At 44.1% G+C, this 18834-nt stretch overlaps 1 protein-coding gene across 5 annotated transcripts in view; it reads right to left on the reverse strand.

Annotated features, from left to right (window-relative positions):
* PHTF1 (putative homeodomain transcription factor 1) overlaps nt 1–18834 on the reverse strand; it is a 499499-nt gene that overhangs the window by 395077 nt on the left and 85588 nt on the right. For all 5 annotated transcript variants that reach the window (XM_069238694.1, XM_069238696.1, XM_069238695.1 and 2 more), the window contains one exon: nt 13419–13488. In XM_069238694.1, the coding sequence (XP_069094795.1) occupies nt 13419–13488 (70 nt within the window). The remainder of the gene's footprint in view (nt 1–13418; nt 13489–18834) is intronic.

Raw genomic sequence — 18834 nt, forward strand, 5'->3', positions numbered from 1 at the left:
TGCTTTTATTGTGTTTTATCATCCTAGATATTGCAATACATTTCATTTTATCTAAGATGCAGGTACTTTAATAAATCCCTATTGAATTATATTCTGCCTCTGTCTGTCTTTTCCTGTGTGAGACTAAAGCAACTGAGAGAAAGGGAAGAGATCTGACCGACCATGATTTCCCCGAGGAGTCTTTCTTGTCATGCGCCCGGTTGCCACAATCATCCCTGTTCTTGGACAGAGGTGAGGTGCTGCTAAATTAGCCGGAAAACCCAGATTAGGCCGACAGGTGTCACATGATGTGGAATTGTACTTAGTACCCCACAATCTATGTGATTCTGCCGCCCACATCCAGTACCTTCATTAGGATAATGAGAACCTAAGTGTCAGTGGCATAAACTAACTGCTCCGTAATCTGTAGGTTTTTGAAAAATAATGATACTACTTTCATTTTTAATTCAACCGATGAAACATTACTAAAAACACATCAACACTTGTGCTGCACAGTGGAAAGCCCTTTGTAAAGGTTATCTGGTCACCTTTATATTGAGATGGATGACAAAATAATGAGGTAATACCATCACAAAATGTGCCCAATTATGCCACATAATTTACCTTTTCTTTCTGCATAAATTAGTAAACCCAGCCAACTAATCTGGTACTTTCTTGCCACATAATTCTAGTGGCCTTGCTCTTAGTTCACTAATACCATTATCATCAGGGAGGATACAGCAACGTTTCTCAGTTCATGTTTAAAAACTCACACTTTTACTAAATACATCTCAATGCAGTGATATAATCATATAATCCCATGTACCAAGGTAAAACACTTCTGTATGTTAAAGATGTGTGTGGTTTTTTTTGTTTGTTTTTTTATTTTGATGATGTCTGACTTCTTTCCTCTATCCTAGGGATAGACACTTTGCTTTTCATACATACAGGGGAGGGCTCACTTCACACTTAAGTGCCCATCTAATCGTTATCATGCAGCAATTAGATTTCTGATGCCCTTTCAGCCCATGGCTGCAAGGCCCACTGGATGGGGCTTTCCACCCTGTGTCCTCGCAGCCCTGCACCATTACTGCTCCTTGAGCCTGTAACACTAAAGTTTTTTAAAAGGTGGTGCAAGGCCCCTTAGTTAGGAGCAGGCGTGGAGCCCTGCGCAGCTGGCCAGGTAATGCATGGCGTAAGGAAAGTGGTTTTACTTTTGCTTCAGGATCTTTTTCACCAAGGCAAATGTGCACCTGACACCTTGCATATTTGTACTAAGCCAGGGTACATACCAATCTTCGAAACTCTGTGCTCAAAGTCCACTTTTTATCTACGTTTCCACAATGTCAATTTGGTATCCTGGCAATGATGGGCCAGGGTGTGCCTGGAGCCCAGAGAATGATGTGCCTTTTCCACCACCAGCAAATCCAAAAACCTTTCCCCACCACACAATGGATTCATAAACAGTTCCCAGCTGGCTTGTCACTGCTGCTGTTTCTGCTGCGGCGGTATTCTGCCTACAGGGCACATCAAAGCCTCATTTGGCAACTGTCAACTCCAGGGTCATTTTTTTTTCTTTTTTCCTTCATGGGTCCATGTCTTTCAAGTCAGACACTCTGCATTCCTGCATCAAGCCTGTATATTTATCTATTGTCCCTTTCAAATTATCCATTCTTATGGATAACACATCAATTTTGAAGTCTACGGCAACCAGTCTGCTGTTCATTTCTAGCAAGAGCCGCTTCAGATCCCCGTTGTCCACTTGGATGCCATTTTCCGTTCTCCATCTGTACCCCGACTTGGTCTGATTGCTCCATTTGGGTTTCTTTTTGCCTGTATTTCCTGTCTTTTTTCAGAATGGCAACTTTGCGTGTTTGGCATATGTTTTTCCCCTCAAGTGGTTTCTTGCATGTGTATTGGCCTGTGTGTTGGCCACGCTTCTCAAAAGAGGCCCTCCCACCACCTACTATTTAGGTGTCAACTATTGTTAGCACTTGTGACTATCTTAGTTCTTAGCCTCAATATTGCATAATTTGCAAGCTAGCCTATTTGGTGCTTCAGTAGTGTAAACAAGGACTCACGTTACGACTTAGCTTCATGCTGCTTGCACTCATCCTCTGAGGCCTACCCTTCTGCACATCTTCAGGGTTAGTTTAATACTTCTCTTTATTGCCTCCATGTGCCCAGCACTTATGAGAAAGCCGTGGACCCTCTGCTCCCCTGTTCCTCACTTCATGGGATGGAGTTCCTCTGTCATGATCTCCTCCCTCAGCCTTTCACCCACGGGTTGCAAAGATCCACTTGCGGAAAATGGCAGCTCCTCCACATGGTAGGCCCTCTTCCCATCTCATTCAGAGAGAGAAGCAATGCTGGCATCTCATGCTTCTGCCCCATCGACGTGGCAGTGAGCGCATGGACAGACCCCCATTCTCAAGGCCAGCCCCTCTCACTCCTGTCAGTTTTCCAGTCTGCGACTTTTTCAGCAGTCGTACTTTTAGCCACGCCTCGAGTGTGACTGAGGTAGGCAGTTCTGCATGCTTTTGGTGGCAGCATGACACAGTGCTCCACTCCTAGGCGGCCATCTTCTTCGGGCATTGCAATGCCACCCACTTAGTGGACCTCTTTTGATCAACACACTTTCACCCATTGCATCCAAGTGTATTTCATGTGTTGACAGAGCGAAGATGAGGAGGACTTTAGGAGCCCAAATTACATCCCAGGGGACAGACAGGAGATGGTGGATCACTTGCACACCTAGCCTGGTATCACTTCAAGGATCAGTCAATGGAAAACAGAAATCGAAAGAGAAACCAATTACAGAAAGGCTTAATGAAAAAAAATTGAGATGAGAGAGAGTAAAGTGGGGAGGGCGCTTTTCTAATCTTTGATGCCTGGTAAAGGACACTAAATCAGAATCTGCATGGTACAATAGTAATTACAGATGTTATGGTAGTTTATGATTTGTGCACTATCATTTTTTTATTTGTATATATGACAATGTGTGGATTCCCTTTTGTGGTGTATTTTATTGTGTCACTGGTGTGTGTGTGTGTGTGTTGAACAAACACTTTACACATTGTCTCTGGGATAAGCCTGACTGCTCGTGCCAAGCTACCAAGGGGGTGAGCAGGGGGGTTATCATAGATGTGCAACTCCCTTGCCCTGACTAGAGTGGTGGCTACTTCCTGGCTTAGGTACCCACACTAGCCAACCAGGAACTCATTTCTAACAAAGGTTATAAAACAATGAGCTTCTCCCACGCTTAAACTGAGTAGGGGAACCTCAAGTTTGGCAGGGCAGTGCTCCTGTCCTGCCAAACTCTAAAGGAAACCCAAACTCTTTATTTTATGGTTAACTGATGGATGAAATAAGTTTCATCCCTGCAAATGTCTCACCTTAAACCACAAATCTGGTAGTGATTTTGCCAGATTTCTTCAGTGAACAAATATTTTTATCATTGGCTTCTCAAACCTTGTTTTTTTGTTGTTTTAAATAAACATGTGTTCAATTTAAGACAGTGGTATATTTCTTCAATTTCTCAGATATATACTAAAGAGGTATAGTTTACCTATAAAACCAACACGATGATGTTTTTTAAATGTATTTATGTGTTATTGTGTATACAACCAATACAACCAGGCACCATATCACACCTGTACAACGCCGTAAATGGCAATGAACATCTGAGGAAAAGTAGTAAGCACAGAAATATTTTATTTACACTTATTTGCAGAACAGCCAACAGCTTTAGCCTATACATGATCAAGCAGATCGTAGATATAAGAACATATTAAACAGCACATTGAGCAAGCTGCTCTGCAGGTCCGATATAATCATCCACAGAGCTCAGGATGTAATAGTTGATCCAATGCGCCCAAACTTCGTGAACTTTACGGGGACATCCCCTGCTCTTGTATGTGACCCTTTCAGCAGCCTTATAGATGTCCATTCTGGTCCTCCATTCACGTAATGTGGGGACCTCAGGCACCTCCCAGTACCTGGCTTGATCTCTTTTAGCCACCACCAGACCCAGATTACTAAAGAGAAACTTGGCCGCGGGACATCTACTTCAGTAGGAATCCCAAGAACGTACCTTGGCTCGAGCGGAATATCAACACCAGTAGTTCCCAAACTGTGCACCGCGGCACCCTGGTGCGCCACCAAAACCAGCCAGGGACTCCGTGGTCGCAAAACTAGATTCAGCACACCAAATTGTGATGCAGTGAAGCTTTAGCATATCATTAAAACAACTGCAGTTCTTTATATAGCCACTAGGTGGCACTATGAGCACACGCCTGGGTTAGAGTGCTTAAATTGTACGCATTTAGTAACGAAAGTTCAGAAATGAAAACTGGGTCTACAAAGATTCAGGGTTTTCTGAAAATGTGATTTATGGCTGTGGAATGTATTTATATGTTTTGAGAAAGCATTGCAGGGATAATCATAAATGTCAAACATGCAAATATGTCAAGCAGTTTAAGGCGGACTTGTTTATAATTTCCATCTTACTTATTTATTATCTGTTTCACCGTGCAAGCTATACAAATTTATCTGTATCTTTGATCATAGTTCACATACTTTCTTAGTTGCATTTTTTCAACCTTCAATGACAGCTTGCCCAAAATCTATTCATTGAATCTAAACTGTGTGCGTTTTATCACACTGTCAGGCAGTGGTAAACTATCAGAGGCGCGAGTGTTTATTGAATTCAGTGCTCATCCTTGAAATGTATGATGATGATCTGGGTCACGAATTCGAGTCCTGACGTGAAACATATGGTCTTATGTGGCATAATGAGGACCCTGTAGGCACTGTAACCTTCACCAATTTACAAAAGACGCTTGTGGAAAAATGTGCTGCCTCAATTAGTATTGTGATGGGGACCCACTATCATCGGTCAATTGGTCAAGGCAGTTGCAGGTCGAAAAAGCTCGGGAATCACTTATCTAGATCCAGGATACCCCAGAGTTCCTGCATTAACGCACCCCATATGTGTAGACAGTTGGACACCTCCAAAGTGTATGTATGAAATCGCCTCTGACCCGACTGAATCTTAGGCAGTGCGTGAACAGCGCTCTCCCCATCTTGTGTAGCCCGGCTATGTCACAGTTTACTCTCTGGAGTACCTTAAACTGTATCAGATGTAGTCTGGATTTAATGACTACCTCCCGCGTGTGCATCAGTGCTGCCACCCAGTCTGTGTCGACTATCTCCCCTACTTCCTCCACCCACCATTCCTGCAACCTGCACAGTGTCGGGCATATTGTTTCACGTATTTCAGGTACTGAGTCTGATAGAGTTGACAGTCCCGTCTAAGAAAGGAAAAGGGCATCAGGTCACAATATTCTAAGAGATCTCGAATCTTGGCAATGCCTATCATGTCCCATGTTTCAAACCCTCTCAGTTTTCCGAGTCCCGCATCATCTCCCATTCACACATGGGCATCTAACTGGTCAGCCTATTCCCCTGCCTAGGCAACTAAAGGCCCGCTTTCAAACCTCATTCACCACCTGCCTTGCCGGTAGTAGTTTGCTACCCAGCTGCCCCATACAGATAATGCAAAGGGGAGTGCGGCACAACCGCACCCATTCAAGGTGATAAGTTGGATGTTCCTGGGGTGCAAATACCCATTCATTGACGGTAATCAGGTGTGCGGCCCAGTAATATGCTCGCACATCCGGAAGAGCAATCCCACCCTTAAAGGAGCTGCACTGTAGTGTCCTTAATGCAACTCTGGCAAGCCCCCCGTCCAGAAAAGAGTTCTCAGCTCCTTGTCTATTGTGGTAAACATCTCCTCCAGGATTTTGTAGTATGTATTTTGGAGGGCACAAAGCAGTTTGGGTAGTGTGATCATTTTGAAGATGGCAGCTCTCCCCAGAATAGTCATTGGAAGACCTCACCAACCTCCCCATACCCTGGAAAACCTGCACCCACCCGACCCAAGTAATCCGAGAGGCACAGGTCCCTGTTGGGTGTCACATAAATTCCAAGATATTTAAAGCCCACCGTTTCAACTCATAGTCTATACGGTGGGGAAGTTTGGTCCAAAGGGCCATACGGTTTAAATAGTACCAATTTACCCCAGTTTATTTTGTAGCCTGAGTACTTGCTGAACATCTCCAAGGTCTGAAATATGACTGGCATTGTGGTCCTGGGTTCGGTAACATAAAGGAGGATATCATCTGCATAAATCGAAATTCTCTCTTGCTCCGGAATAAAATCAGAAACAAGGAACTGTTGTATTTCAGGATGTGTGCGGATCATGCAAGCCGGACAAAGCCATAGGGCCCCTCTCTATTTAGGACTTCCACCATACAGTTTTGAAGCCTCCTCAATTTGAGTCTGGTGAATCTAACATGGATGAAGCCTGACCGGTTGCCATGAATTACAGGGGTCCCCACTGTGAGTAGCCTGGTGGCCAGGATTGTGGCAAGTATTTTAGCTTTGACTTTTAAGAGAGAGGTTGAGCAATAGGACTCATAACTAGTCGTAGGCTTACCCTCTTTATTTATCACTGTAATGGTTGCGCTTTGGACCTCAGGTGGTAGTGCTCCCCTGTCCCTGGTTTCCCTGAACAAGTTAAGAAATGGGATTCCTGAAGGTCAGAAAACCTCTTAAAGAATTTGTCCGGGAGCCCATTGGGCTTGGGGTTTTCCTCATTTTAAACTGCGTAATGGCAACTTGGACTTTAAAATACCATGCTGTCCTCAGCTGTGAGCACCAGGATATCCATCTCATCCAGGAACTCCCTAATGTGTTCACCGCCCAGTAGAGGATGTGTCCTACAGAACTCGGCATAGTAGTGGGCAAATTCTTCCACTACAAAGGTGTCGGATGTGTACGTTTCTCCCTAAGCAGGTGTGGCAGTTGTGGTGGCTCCCATCCACCAGGCCTCTTCCTCTCTCTTGCTCAGCCATGCCAGCAGCTTCCCAGCCTTGTCCCCAGAGTTGCAGAGGTGGTGATGGGTGGCTAGTATATGCTTTCTTCCCTTTAACTGAAACAGATCCTGATATTCCATACGTAGAACCTCAATTCTCCTAAGGACCTGCATATCCATCAAGCCCTGTGTGGGGCCATCTAAGTGTCACAATTGACATGCCTCCTCTTCTATCTTTCCCAACTCGTGTCATTTTTTCCTCAAGATTATATTTAGGGCTCTATCCCCGAGGACCACTTTTATGCCTCCCAGGGACTCAGAGATGATTCCACTAATCCCTCGTTTTTGGTGAAGTATGGCTCTATATCAATCTGGATCTCTCGGGCCACTTCTTTGTTCTGCAGGTCCCACACATTCTATTTCTGCCCCACTTCCCCCACACGCATAGCCTCCACACCAAGACCCACAGTGGGGAGTGGTCGGATGGGCTTTCACACTGACCTCTTGCACGAGTCAAATACATAGTCCAGTCTGGAGAAAACCTTGTTGGTCCTGAAAGGTCGAGTACCTCCCTCTCCTGGATGGACCCTCCACCAAAGGTCTGAAAGTCCCTGCGTAACCGCAAAGCATGCCAGAGGTGTATCTCCTATGGGTGCCAGCGCTGGTCTCAAACGGTCCAGGCCAGGATTCATAACATCATTAACACCCCCGCTATATGTAGGGACGAGTCTGTTTCCAATACTAAGGATGCCATTTTCACTAGTGTGGGGGCCTGCAGCTGGGGTGGTGCATATACGCTGATCAGGGTGATATCAGTCCTCCCCCATAATTACTGGACCCCGCCATAGGTTCCATATGGGTTGACCCAGGTTCAAGTTATCTGGAAGGTGGGGTTACCTAATCAGTATAGCCACACCCCTAGAACCAGAAGAAAATCCTGCAAGCGTCAAAGACATGTATGTTCCTATACCCAGGAAAGGGAACCACTTCCCACTCATGTGGGTCTCCAGAAGGAGGACCATATTTGGCTTTAATCTGCAAATGTATTGCGTCACTAGCCCTCTTTTAACCTTGCTGCCTAGCCCGTTGATGTACCAGAATATGACTGATAGCTGTGGCTCACACGGGGGACGCTGGTTGTATCATGGTTGCCATACTGCGTAAGGAATAGTGCACATTCCAGCCAGGATGTGCAAATGATATGGTAAGTTCCAACACTATCAACAGCAACACAAAACCATACCAACAGCCCTCAACTAACTTGCCCATCTCCTCCGACCCATCCCTCACAGTTCCTAGGAAGCTGGTCACCTTAGACTGCCTCAGGGTATTCCATGGATGAGGACAATGGGAATTGAGGGCTACTGCAGATTTTGGGGTTAGGAAACGGGACGCCCCTGTGTCCCCTGAACGAGCAGCGCCTCTAGTCCCACTCCGCTTGGTTCATTGGGCTCCACCCCAGCACAGGGCCTCCCCACACTGGGAGAGGAACAATAAGATGAAAGCTGAATGATGCGGCAGGGGAAGCTCTGCCGCTGCCTCCAAACACTCTCTGCAGAGCACACAGACTCCTCTGCAAAGGCGGGGAAGAAAAAGGGAACTTGGACGATGGTGAGGGAGGGAAATGGCAGGCTGTCACCCCCAATCTCTCTCTGTGGAGCACAGAGGCTCCTCCGCCCACTCTGCTCCAAGCTGTCTCATGGCCGAGGTCGCCAGGAGTGGCCTGTCCCTCATGCTTGCCTTTGCACTTTTCCACCAGGGCTCCACACACTCTCTAAGAGCAAGGACAGAGCTCCCAGTAGCCCCCAGTCTCTGTCAAGGCTCCCCTGGGCAGCAGCAGTCCAAAACACCTCCTTCCACACCCAGAACAGGCCTCACCATTAGCCCCGCTTGCACCTTCCTCATGTGGCCACCATATTGGGTGCACGCCACTGGCTCACCTCAGGGAGGGGTCACGGGGCATCCATTCTGCCATTGGACAGCTCTCGCTAGTTCATGGGTGCATTAGAGATAGTTTTAAGCGGTCTGATGGGCTCTGGAGGCTAAATTCAAGATTCAGTCAGACTGACAGAGCTCTCCAAAGCTCTCCATCTGGGTTTCAAATTCGTACTTGGAAATTATTTCTCAGGAAGCTTCACTTAATATATATCTTGCAGTATCAAGAATCACCTTAACTCCATTACAAAACTCAGAATGCTATCACAGTCTCTCAAAATCCCAGAGGACAAATGAGAGCCAGCCTTATTTAGAGATAGGTGGACGTTCCGTTTTCTATCAACTAAGCATCCGTTGGCTCCACCAACAGAAGCTTTGTCTAATGGACCAAAGGAGTGGGGGTCGTCAGAGTATGAACATCACACTGCCCTATTTAGAATGGACGGTGTAATGTATTTTTTCCGCTGACAGCTCCACCAGGAAAAACCTGGGCATCAAATTAAAAAAACTGCTGTGAAGGTGGTTTCTTTTAATGTACAGTGACCACTACTCATATACAGTGTCCCGGCACTGCAACATGAGTGACAAGGGGAGGAGGAGAAGAGTATTACTGACTAAAAAGATAGGTCTTTTTCTATGCTTTTTCTATTCTATGCTTTTGAGCTGTATTGGGAGGTGGTTCTACATTTTGGATATACATACCAAAAAGGAAGCAATGCTGCATCTAGTTTGGGGTTGATATCTAGTGAGCCTTACTGGACAGTAGAATTCTGCTTGGCTGGTACTCTTTGATTCTTTTATTCAGGAAGAAGGGGCCAGAGTTATGCAGAACTCAATTTGATAAAGTAAGAGCTTTTCAAGGTGATCGTTTTTACAGACAGGTAGCCAGTGCAGTTGGGCAAGGAATGTTGAGGTTGGGTGCATTTCTGAAGGTTGAAAAGCAAACAAACTGCAGCGTTTTGGGTTGTCTGTAGGCAGCGAATTAGACAGGCAGGCAGACCTAACTACAAGGTGCTTGCATAGTCTAGACTAGAGAGGATCACAGCCCGTACTACCGTTTTTCGAGCCTCTAGAGGGCCCTTAGGATCCAAATACAGTTTCTGGTCACTGAATAGATCTGGGTTTTAAAGATAAGTTACTTTCAAAGATTATTCCCAGATTTCTCGCTGCCTGTGTTGGTGGAGGAGGAGTAGGTCTGTCATTTTGCAAAGAGGTGCACCAGTCGGAATTGTGGTTGACCTTAATAATAGGATTTCAGTTTTATCCATGTTGCATTGTAGTTGAATTTCGATAAGCCTGCTCTAATGCGGTTGGAAAAGGACTCTTTGCTGGTGTGTGAGTTGCCCTGTAGAAAACCAGCTGAGTGTTGTTGGGATATAGGGATGCTAGTTATACTGAAAGACTTGAGCAGGGTGGCAAGAGGAAACATTTAAACATTAAATAATCTTGGGCTTAATGGGGGGACTTGGGGTACTCCACAATTAAGTGGTTTGGCCTAGGATTTTTTTTTTTTTCCAGACAGATTATTCTCTTGCTTTTAAGAAAGAGGTCAGCCATTCCAAGGTCAGTCCCCTGAGACCTCAGATAAACAGGCTTTGCAGAAGAATGTCATGGGCAACAGTGTTGAAAGCCACCAAGTCCAATAGAATGAGGGTGGCACTTTGTCCTGTGCAACACTGTTTCAGTACTGTGTCGCATTCTGAAGCTAGACTGGGAGGGGTGCAGCAGGAGATTGGATTCTAAAAATTCTGAGAGTTGTTTGTTTACTACAGATTCCAGAATTTTAGTGGCTGCCGGAAGGAGGAAGATGGGTTTGAAGTTGGATATGATCTTAATGTCTGTGTTGGGTTTCTTCAATAACAGGATGACACTGGCTCTTTTCCATATCAAGGGAACCAAGCCTGTCCGGAGGGAGGGAACAAACACCTTTGCGTTGACAGGGCATATGACATATGTTCTCAGAATTTGAGAGGGGGGCAGGGGTCTAGTGGTAAGCCAGACATATAGGATAATAAAATACTTTTCAGTTCTTCCCTCGGTGCAGAGAACAACACCAGTTGGTTGGTTGGGGTAGGACTATGTGGCATATGAGAGTGGGCAAAGGTAGGGGGAGCCAGGAGCACACTATAGTTGGTTTGTATTTTGATAAATTTGGCTTCAAGAAGATGGTGAATTCCTGGCCTATCTCTGGGGTAAGAATAACTGGGGGGGACAAGTGTTTTGGCATCCATAAAGTTCGATACAATAATAAAGATTTATTTTGGCCGGTTTTCCGCCTGCGTAATTTTAGAAGCGTAGGAAACTAAAACAAGCTTTATTTTTATATTGCTGTGATTGTTTCTAAGGGCCAGTTTAGAGGCTGTATTTTTCTGCGTCCAGATTGTGCCTTCTCCACGCTCTGTTGAGTTTCTTGCAGTTTTTCCTTTCTGTGCCTATATCAGAAGAGAACCAAGGTGCAGGAGGGGTGGATCTCTGCTTGTAGGAGGAGGCTTTTTTAGGGGCAATGTAGTCTACTGCGTCCCATGAGCCATTGATTGACTAAGGACACATCCCTACTGGCGCCACCCGATAGCTTGAGAAAATTGAAAATTACGTGCCCTTCCGCATCACTGCCGAAAAAAGTGATGCGGAAGGGCACGTAATTGCGGTTTGAATTCGGCAGAAATAGGACAAAAAGAATGTTTGGATTTTCGAATTAAATATGGAAGCCATACCATGGTTAAATTATCATAATTATCATAATTGAACATCCCCAACTGGGTACATTCGGACTAGAGATGATTGAATACAGGTGCACAGCTTTTTGGCATTCCATTGGTTACCTATTGGTTACCTATTATGTAAATAGACCATATTGAGTACAGGAAGACAAGCCTTGATAAAGTCCTTTACCGGACGAAACACGTGTGGGCTGAATGTGATCGGGAAATTTACAAACCAATATGATTATATTGGAGGACAAGAACTCTTATTGCCCAAAGTCAATTGATTGGACATTGTACATCGTACATCACTTCCCATGAACTGATTAGGATTGTTCTGGCGTTCGGACTTTAAGCTATTTTCTTTGGAAGAACTTCTGTCTCAAATTGGATCAGATTATTTATGTTAAATGTGTGACATGTATATGTTGTTACCTAAGGTGTTTGTGACATTTTTTGTAATATTTATGTATCTCTGTTTGTTTGTTTTATAATTATTGCTTCATATTTATTGGTAACGTTTGTATTAAAATTGACAACTGTAACAGTCTATTTTTGGAACCATCACATACTTATGTTATCTTTATCTATCATTGTATAACCATTTATGATAATTCATGCTATTACGTTTGATTCCATGTATATAGTTAGGATCTGAAAATAATTATTTAAAGAGTGCTCCATTCATCTTTTGCTTTAAAGTTCACTTTGTTCCATGGCCTTGTGAAGGAGCTTGTAGGGTCTTGATGAGTGTCTCCGTCAATTCTGAGAGAGTCCCAGGAAAACTACAATAAAAAGTGATCAGACCATTTTGCTTTCTCCAGTGTCTCTAGGCCATTTGTTATGTTGGACAGTGTCAAGATAATGGTGTGCCTAACATTATGCGTGGGGCCTGATGGGATAAGTGCAAGGTTGAGGACTGAAGTAGCATCTAGGAAGGTTCTGGTCAGTCTGTCTTCAAACTTATCTATATGTAGGTTTAAGTCTCCAAGGTTGGTGAAATTTGAGTATTTTATTACTGAGGGTACGTGGGCCGAGTCTAAGGATTTGATAAATTTGCTTGCATATCCAGGAGAGCAATATATGAGCACTTCCACAAAGGAATTTCTTCACATCTTCAGAGGCATAGCTTATGCAAGGGGTAATGTCCGATGTGAAACCTACATGGTGGATATCGCTGGCCGCAGATGGGAAGCGGACGGCGCAGACAGACCTGCCTCTGGGCCACCAGTCACCTCTAAATTTGAGAACCATAGTATGAATGAAAGGGGGACATTACCTACACTACGCGACAGAGAGAGTACTATTCATCAAATTTTAAATCAGACCCTAAGTAAGGTTGTCAAGAGGCATGCGTTCTAGACATATATCTTCAAAAATGCATAAACAATAAAATATAATACAAGTAACCATGTAAACTGAAAAATATTAGAATAAAAACACAATGCCAGTTATGAGCAGTCAACAATACACACCAGTATTGTGCAGTAGTAGCTGTCAATTGTGGGCCACTATTCACTTAAAATAAGACACATGATTTGGGTGATCAGAGCTTCTAATCACAAGAGATATTTGCCTGAAAATGGCAACTGTATGGAAATAGGCTAGTGGGAAAATACTGCTCTTCCTTTCCTATCCATCTGATGTGTTCCTCAATTTTCCTTTGCATATTACATTTCTAGTCTTCTCCTTGTCACAAAATATGGGAATGCTGGGATTTGGTACAATAAATGCAAGATTAATCAACAAATGGAAGACAGGTAATTTGGCACTTAAACCATCAGACATTTTTTGTGAAACACATTCCATCAGTAACGTTGCAACATTATGAATCATGTGACCAGACAAAATAAATAATCCAAAATGCCAAGCACGATGAGCATAGGGTGTAACGTTAATACAAGGTTACACAATGTTGCACCTACCTCTTACCAAATCCACGTCAATCAGGTCAGGCTTTATGTGGCCCATCTTTTTTGTTTTGTTTGTGAAGCTCTAAAATTAGAAATGGACAAAACATATTATCTTTTAACAATGTACTCATTGCACTTTCATCGATTGGTAGAGTTAAGGATCTCAAACCGTAGATCCAATAATCTAAGTCGATAGGTTTCACTCTGTTAGAAATATTAAGGGGATTGGGCTGCCCAATACCAGATAAGTTCCTTGTCAGTTTCAAATAAATGGGGCAGCCTGGAGTTGCACAGCACATTTATCTTAGGCAAAGTTGACCACACACCCCTACATTGCAAATGTGCCTAATGTCTCAATTATGAAGATGCAAAACTAAATGAAAACCCTATTAACAGTTACTAAACTGAGAATGATAGGTGTGTGTTAGCAACAGAAAGGAGCCTATATGACTATGAACTAAGTGCAAGGTTTGCCAAAAGCAGGTAACTTTTGCATTTCTCTTACATCTGTCTCTTCGATAATAACTATTGAGAACTGATTACTGGCCACAGAATATTAGAGTAATGGATGCAAACATGATGTGAAATGAACTAGTCTCTGAAAAGCTAATGAAGTCGGCTTTCCACTGGTGGAGTGGATATTACTACCAGTGGAGAGGATTTCACACTGTATGCAGCAGCAATTAGTGATGCAATAAAACACAATCACAAATAGAGGGCATAAAAAAAGGTATGTGAGGCATGATTATCCCATAATTAAGAATAGCCAAGGATCTACTAACAAACCCTTCGATACAGCAAGGTAAGTTCTTTGCTCATAGGTACAGAGATTACTTAATTGATATGGAAATCCCCCAAAAACATGAATGAACAGGCAAGTACGTGAATAAAGTCTATCAAATTTTCAACGTGAAAATTGTGGATGAACATAATCCAAATTAAAAAAAACATTAATGCACAATGTGCCACAAATTCTACCTGACACTTTAGGTACATGGACGAAATGTTAGAATATTCAATAACAGGGTCACAGACAGCAAAAATTAATCAAGAATTTTCTGACTGAGTGAAAGAGCTGTTATAAAAGAGTACTACAAAAGCCCACTTCAGAACCCACAAACTCAACTCTCCTCCATCCTTCTAGATTATCGCTGCTGTCTTTTGTAGTATTGTCTATGACACACTCACATCGACTCTGTTGGTAACACTGCTATTGCTCTCCATTTACCTACTTGACCCATATTTCTCAGTGCCCGGATGCTCTTTAAGCTCTGGCCCAACCTCACTATTGTTGGTTTCTGAAGAAGGCCTCGACACAACCTCCCTTGAAGATATTATCACCAAGTTGGGTCTGCCCCACCACTTCCAGTTACATTTCATTGAGTTTAAGGCATAGTTCAAAATGCTTGGCCCAAAATGAAGTCTTATGCAGTTCTCATACATAATACCCTGGAAGAGGTGACGGTGAAATTTCTGGATGTTGTGGTTGACTACTACATTTGTCTGAAAACTCAACTGATTGTGGCATGATCTGTAAGAAGTTGGTGAAATGTCTGAAGAAAAAAATCCTTACCTTCAGGAACAATCTTTCCAGTGGATACTCTATCTATCTGCAGATTTTATATCTTTAAAATGTATCCTAGGCATCAGACTAGATCCAGAAATATTTCCATAGACCTTTCACACCATTAGGGGGCGTTAGCTCCACATCGACATCGAAAGAGACATCAGCATGACATCTCTGGAGCCATAAATCATCCACCTCAATGTGCCAACCTAAGAATATAATCATTTTTTTTTTTTAGGTGTGCGGATGAGAATGAAATCCTGTATGTTGAGGAAGAGGAAGTGCCAATACCTCTTCCGTCTTTCAGGCCACTGCCAGGTAGGAAACCGGATGTATGAAAGTACTATGCATGCCTTTAAAGTGCTGTCTTTATCACGCATAACTTTAAATCCATGACCCTAGGCCGCACACCTCCTTTCTCTTAATACTTACATAGCGGCCCCAAGGGATGGGGTCCCTGGGGCTTAGTCGAGGCTCGGGAGTGGGGTGCATGGCCCTATCCCTTTATTAAATAATATCTGCCGCCCCAGGGCCCCCTGGTAAAGGCTGTTCCCCTTTAGAAACCACCTCGGGAGAAGGCAGCCCTGAAGGGCTGAACATCTTTAACTCTGGGCTAGTACCTATTCCACTGACATTAACTAAATCTTGGTAAACATCTGTACTCCCAGGGAGAAACTGTGGTGGCTCACCTTCCCATCTGTCCTTTGAGTACCCAAAGGACCATAATCACTGCCAAAAAGGTCATGCACTGTGTCTTTGTAGTATGACCTTGGAGAATGCTCCTCCCAGAACTACTGAATCTCTGCCCTGGGTCAATCAGGCATAGCTCTGGCATCATAACGGAGTTACTCAGAAATAAGCAGCTGTGGCTTTGTGGTTGGTGCCAGCAGGGGAGCCTTTAGTGCCACACGAAGGGCAGGTTTCAATGCCAGTGGAGTCAGATGCAAGGCCAGATGTGGAAGTGAACTCAGTGTCAGACGCGAAGGTGGCATTAGAGCCAGAGGCAGCACCAAAGGCGGGGCCTGAAGCAAGAAGGACACAAATGATGCAAAGGATAGAAGTCTACATATGGTACCCATACCTGTCCCATGGAGCCCAAAGGGGTTCCAGGGAGGGACAATTGCTCTCCTGAGGACCTCAAACATGGCCTTCGCTCAAGAAAACCACTGTGTCTCTCCATGGTGTAGGAAACTGGGTAGGCAGAAATCCAAAGATGGTTGTGGATGAGGCAATGGCATCAGGTCAGGGCTGGTTAGCAGGAAGGGTGGGATAGCTCTACCAGGTCCAACTGATTTGGCAATTTTGTTGGGGTCATAGATTGCGAAGGGCACGTAACTTTTTTTTACACGTCTCTTCATCTTTATATACATATATATATATGTATATATATATATACACATGTGTATATATATATACATATATATATATATATATATATATATATATATATATATATATATATATGTGTGTATATATATATATATATTCACTTAAAAAAACAAAGGTTACAGGGACGTTATAGTTAGGCTCACATTTTAAACGTACCAAACCACAGAAATTCACCAGTTATAGTTATCTAAAGCTCGTGCCGTAAGGTAACTATAACTTGCGCCCCAGCCATGCACAGTTATCTTATCAATAATTTTACAGCAGATGTATCAGTGACATTATCAATGATGTTATCAAAGATATCATGAGTACGGTAATTAGCAGTGCATGGCGAGGGCGCGAGTTCTAGTTACCTTAGGGCACGAGTTATAGTTACTAACTATAACTGGTGAATTTCTATGGTTTGGTACGTTTAAAATGTGAGTCTAACTATAACGTCCCTGTAACCTTTGTTTTTTCAGTGAATTTCTATGCTTTTGTTAACAAAGTAATTTTCATTACTATACGTTAATCCAACCACTGCCACACACAGCCTTTTGCTGTGTGCGGCGACAGTGTCCAGACCCTGCGGCCAACCACAGAACCCCACACTGCGCACACCCCTCTGGTTGTGTGCGGTAGCAGTTAGCTGCGGCCAGTCTCTTTGGGTGTGAGAATAGGTGTGAGAGGGTGTCTCTGGGGATGAGAATGGCTCTGAGTGTCTGTCTGGGTGGGAAAGTGGGTGCACTAGTGTCTTAGAGGGTGTGTCAGTGTCTGTGAGTGTCTGAGTGGGTGTGTGAGGGTTTCAGTGGTTCTGTGAGTGGGTGTGTGAGTTAGTGGGTCTGTGAGTGAGTGTGTGAGTGTGTCTGGGTGTGAGAGTGGGTGCATCAGTGACTTAGTGGGTGCATCAGGGTCTGTGTGGGTCTGTGAGTAGGTGTGTGAGGGTCTGAGTGGGTCTGTGAGTGGGTGCGTGAGTGTCTGAGTGGGTCTGTGAATGGGAGAAAGAGACTGAAAAAGAGAAATTGAGAGAGAGAGAAAGAAAGTGAGAGGGAAATAGAGAGGGAGTTTTTAGGCTTAGGTGAATAATATATTTAGAATGAGGTATTTCTAGACATATTGAAAATAAAAATGTATTTGTCAATTAAACAGAGTGAGATCACCTTTTATGATGAATCTTCAACTTTTAAAGTTTTAAATAAATTAAAATAGAGAAATGACCACAGGCACACCTGGACTAGAACCCTCAACTTTCATTGTGAGGGTCTGTGACACTGCCCCTCCCACATGCTGACTGTCCCTGCCACCTCCACCCTGCCTGTCCAAGTTCCATGCCCCTATTCTCACCCACCTGTCGTCCATGGTCCATTTTGCTGCCACTCTATTCTGCCCTCCATTCTCTGTTGTGCTGCAACTGCTGCTCCTGCCTACCCAGAGTGATCTGTTGTGAAGGTCCTTCCCCTGCCCTCTCCTGTCTGTGTATAGCCCCTACCCAGCCCTTCTGACCTCCATGGTCCTTTGTGCATGCCCCAGCCCCCTCCCTCTTGCCCACCATGGCTATTGTCCTGCCACTAAAACTCCTGCTTGCCATGCATGGCCTTCTGTGCTGCCAGAGCCCCTCCCACCTAACCTGGGTCGTCAGCTTGCTGCCCCTGATCCCCACCCCAGCTTTTCTCCTTTGTCTGTGTGTATGTCATTATAGTCTCACTACTGCCCCCCACGGTGTGCTGTGCTTCCAGTGCCCACCCAGCCATGGTCAGCTTGCTGCTCCAGCCCTGCCCCTTTGCACCCTACCCTCAGTTTTCCATGCACAGGCCCCTATCCCCTCCCTCCTGCCTTGTTTGGCCTTTGTCTCTCCACAAAGCACTTTTAAATTATTTGCTATCTTGGTGTTGATCACTTGATTGTATGTTACACTTAGGGGAGAGAATGTGGTATTACAGCCAGAGCTGCAGACTTTGCAACTGGGGAACCAGGTTCAAGTTTCAGCATCAGCTCGACATCCTGTGATTTTGGGCAAATCACTTAAGTTCCTCATAGCTAAAGTCCAAAAGGACTGTGTCCTTGTGTAATGTAACTGATGATCATGTAAAGCCCTCCAAAACCTTCGGGTCAAGTCTGCTGTATATAAGAATGCAAAAAAAAAGAGAAGTGTTTTGCACATGTCTGTCATTGGTCTATACCTGGGCTACATGTGGGTGATATTTCTGCTATATGTGGGCTGTTTTTTCTCGGGTGGCCATCTTAAGACACTTATTTGTTACGAAGCTCCCTAATCTTCTCATTTACTGCAGTATACTCAGTAGAAAATGCTTTCAGTTTTCCACCTCAATTCCATCAAGATGGTGGTCAAATGTGCCACACTTTTGGCATATATTCTGAATGTTAGCACTCTAGCCGCTCATTAGTACACTGTAGTAAGCTGATGATCACCAGGGAGTTAACTGGCAGTCTGCTGCCGGTGTTAAAAGTGCGTGTTTCAGTCTACATGTCGGA

This window comes from Pleurodeles waltl, chromosome 6 (genome assembly GCF_031143425.1).
Source record: "Pleurodeles waltl isolate 20211129_DDA chromosome 6, aPleWal1.hap1.20221129, whole genome shotgun sequence".
Taxonomy (NCBI): domain Eukaryota; kingdom Metazoa; phylum Chordata; class Amphibia; order Caudata; family Salamandridae; genus Pleurodeles; species Pleurodeles waltl.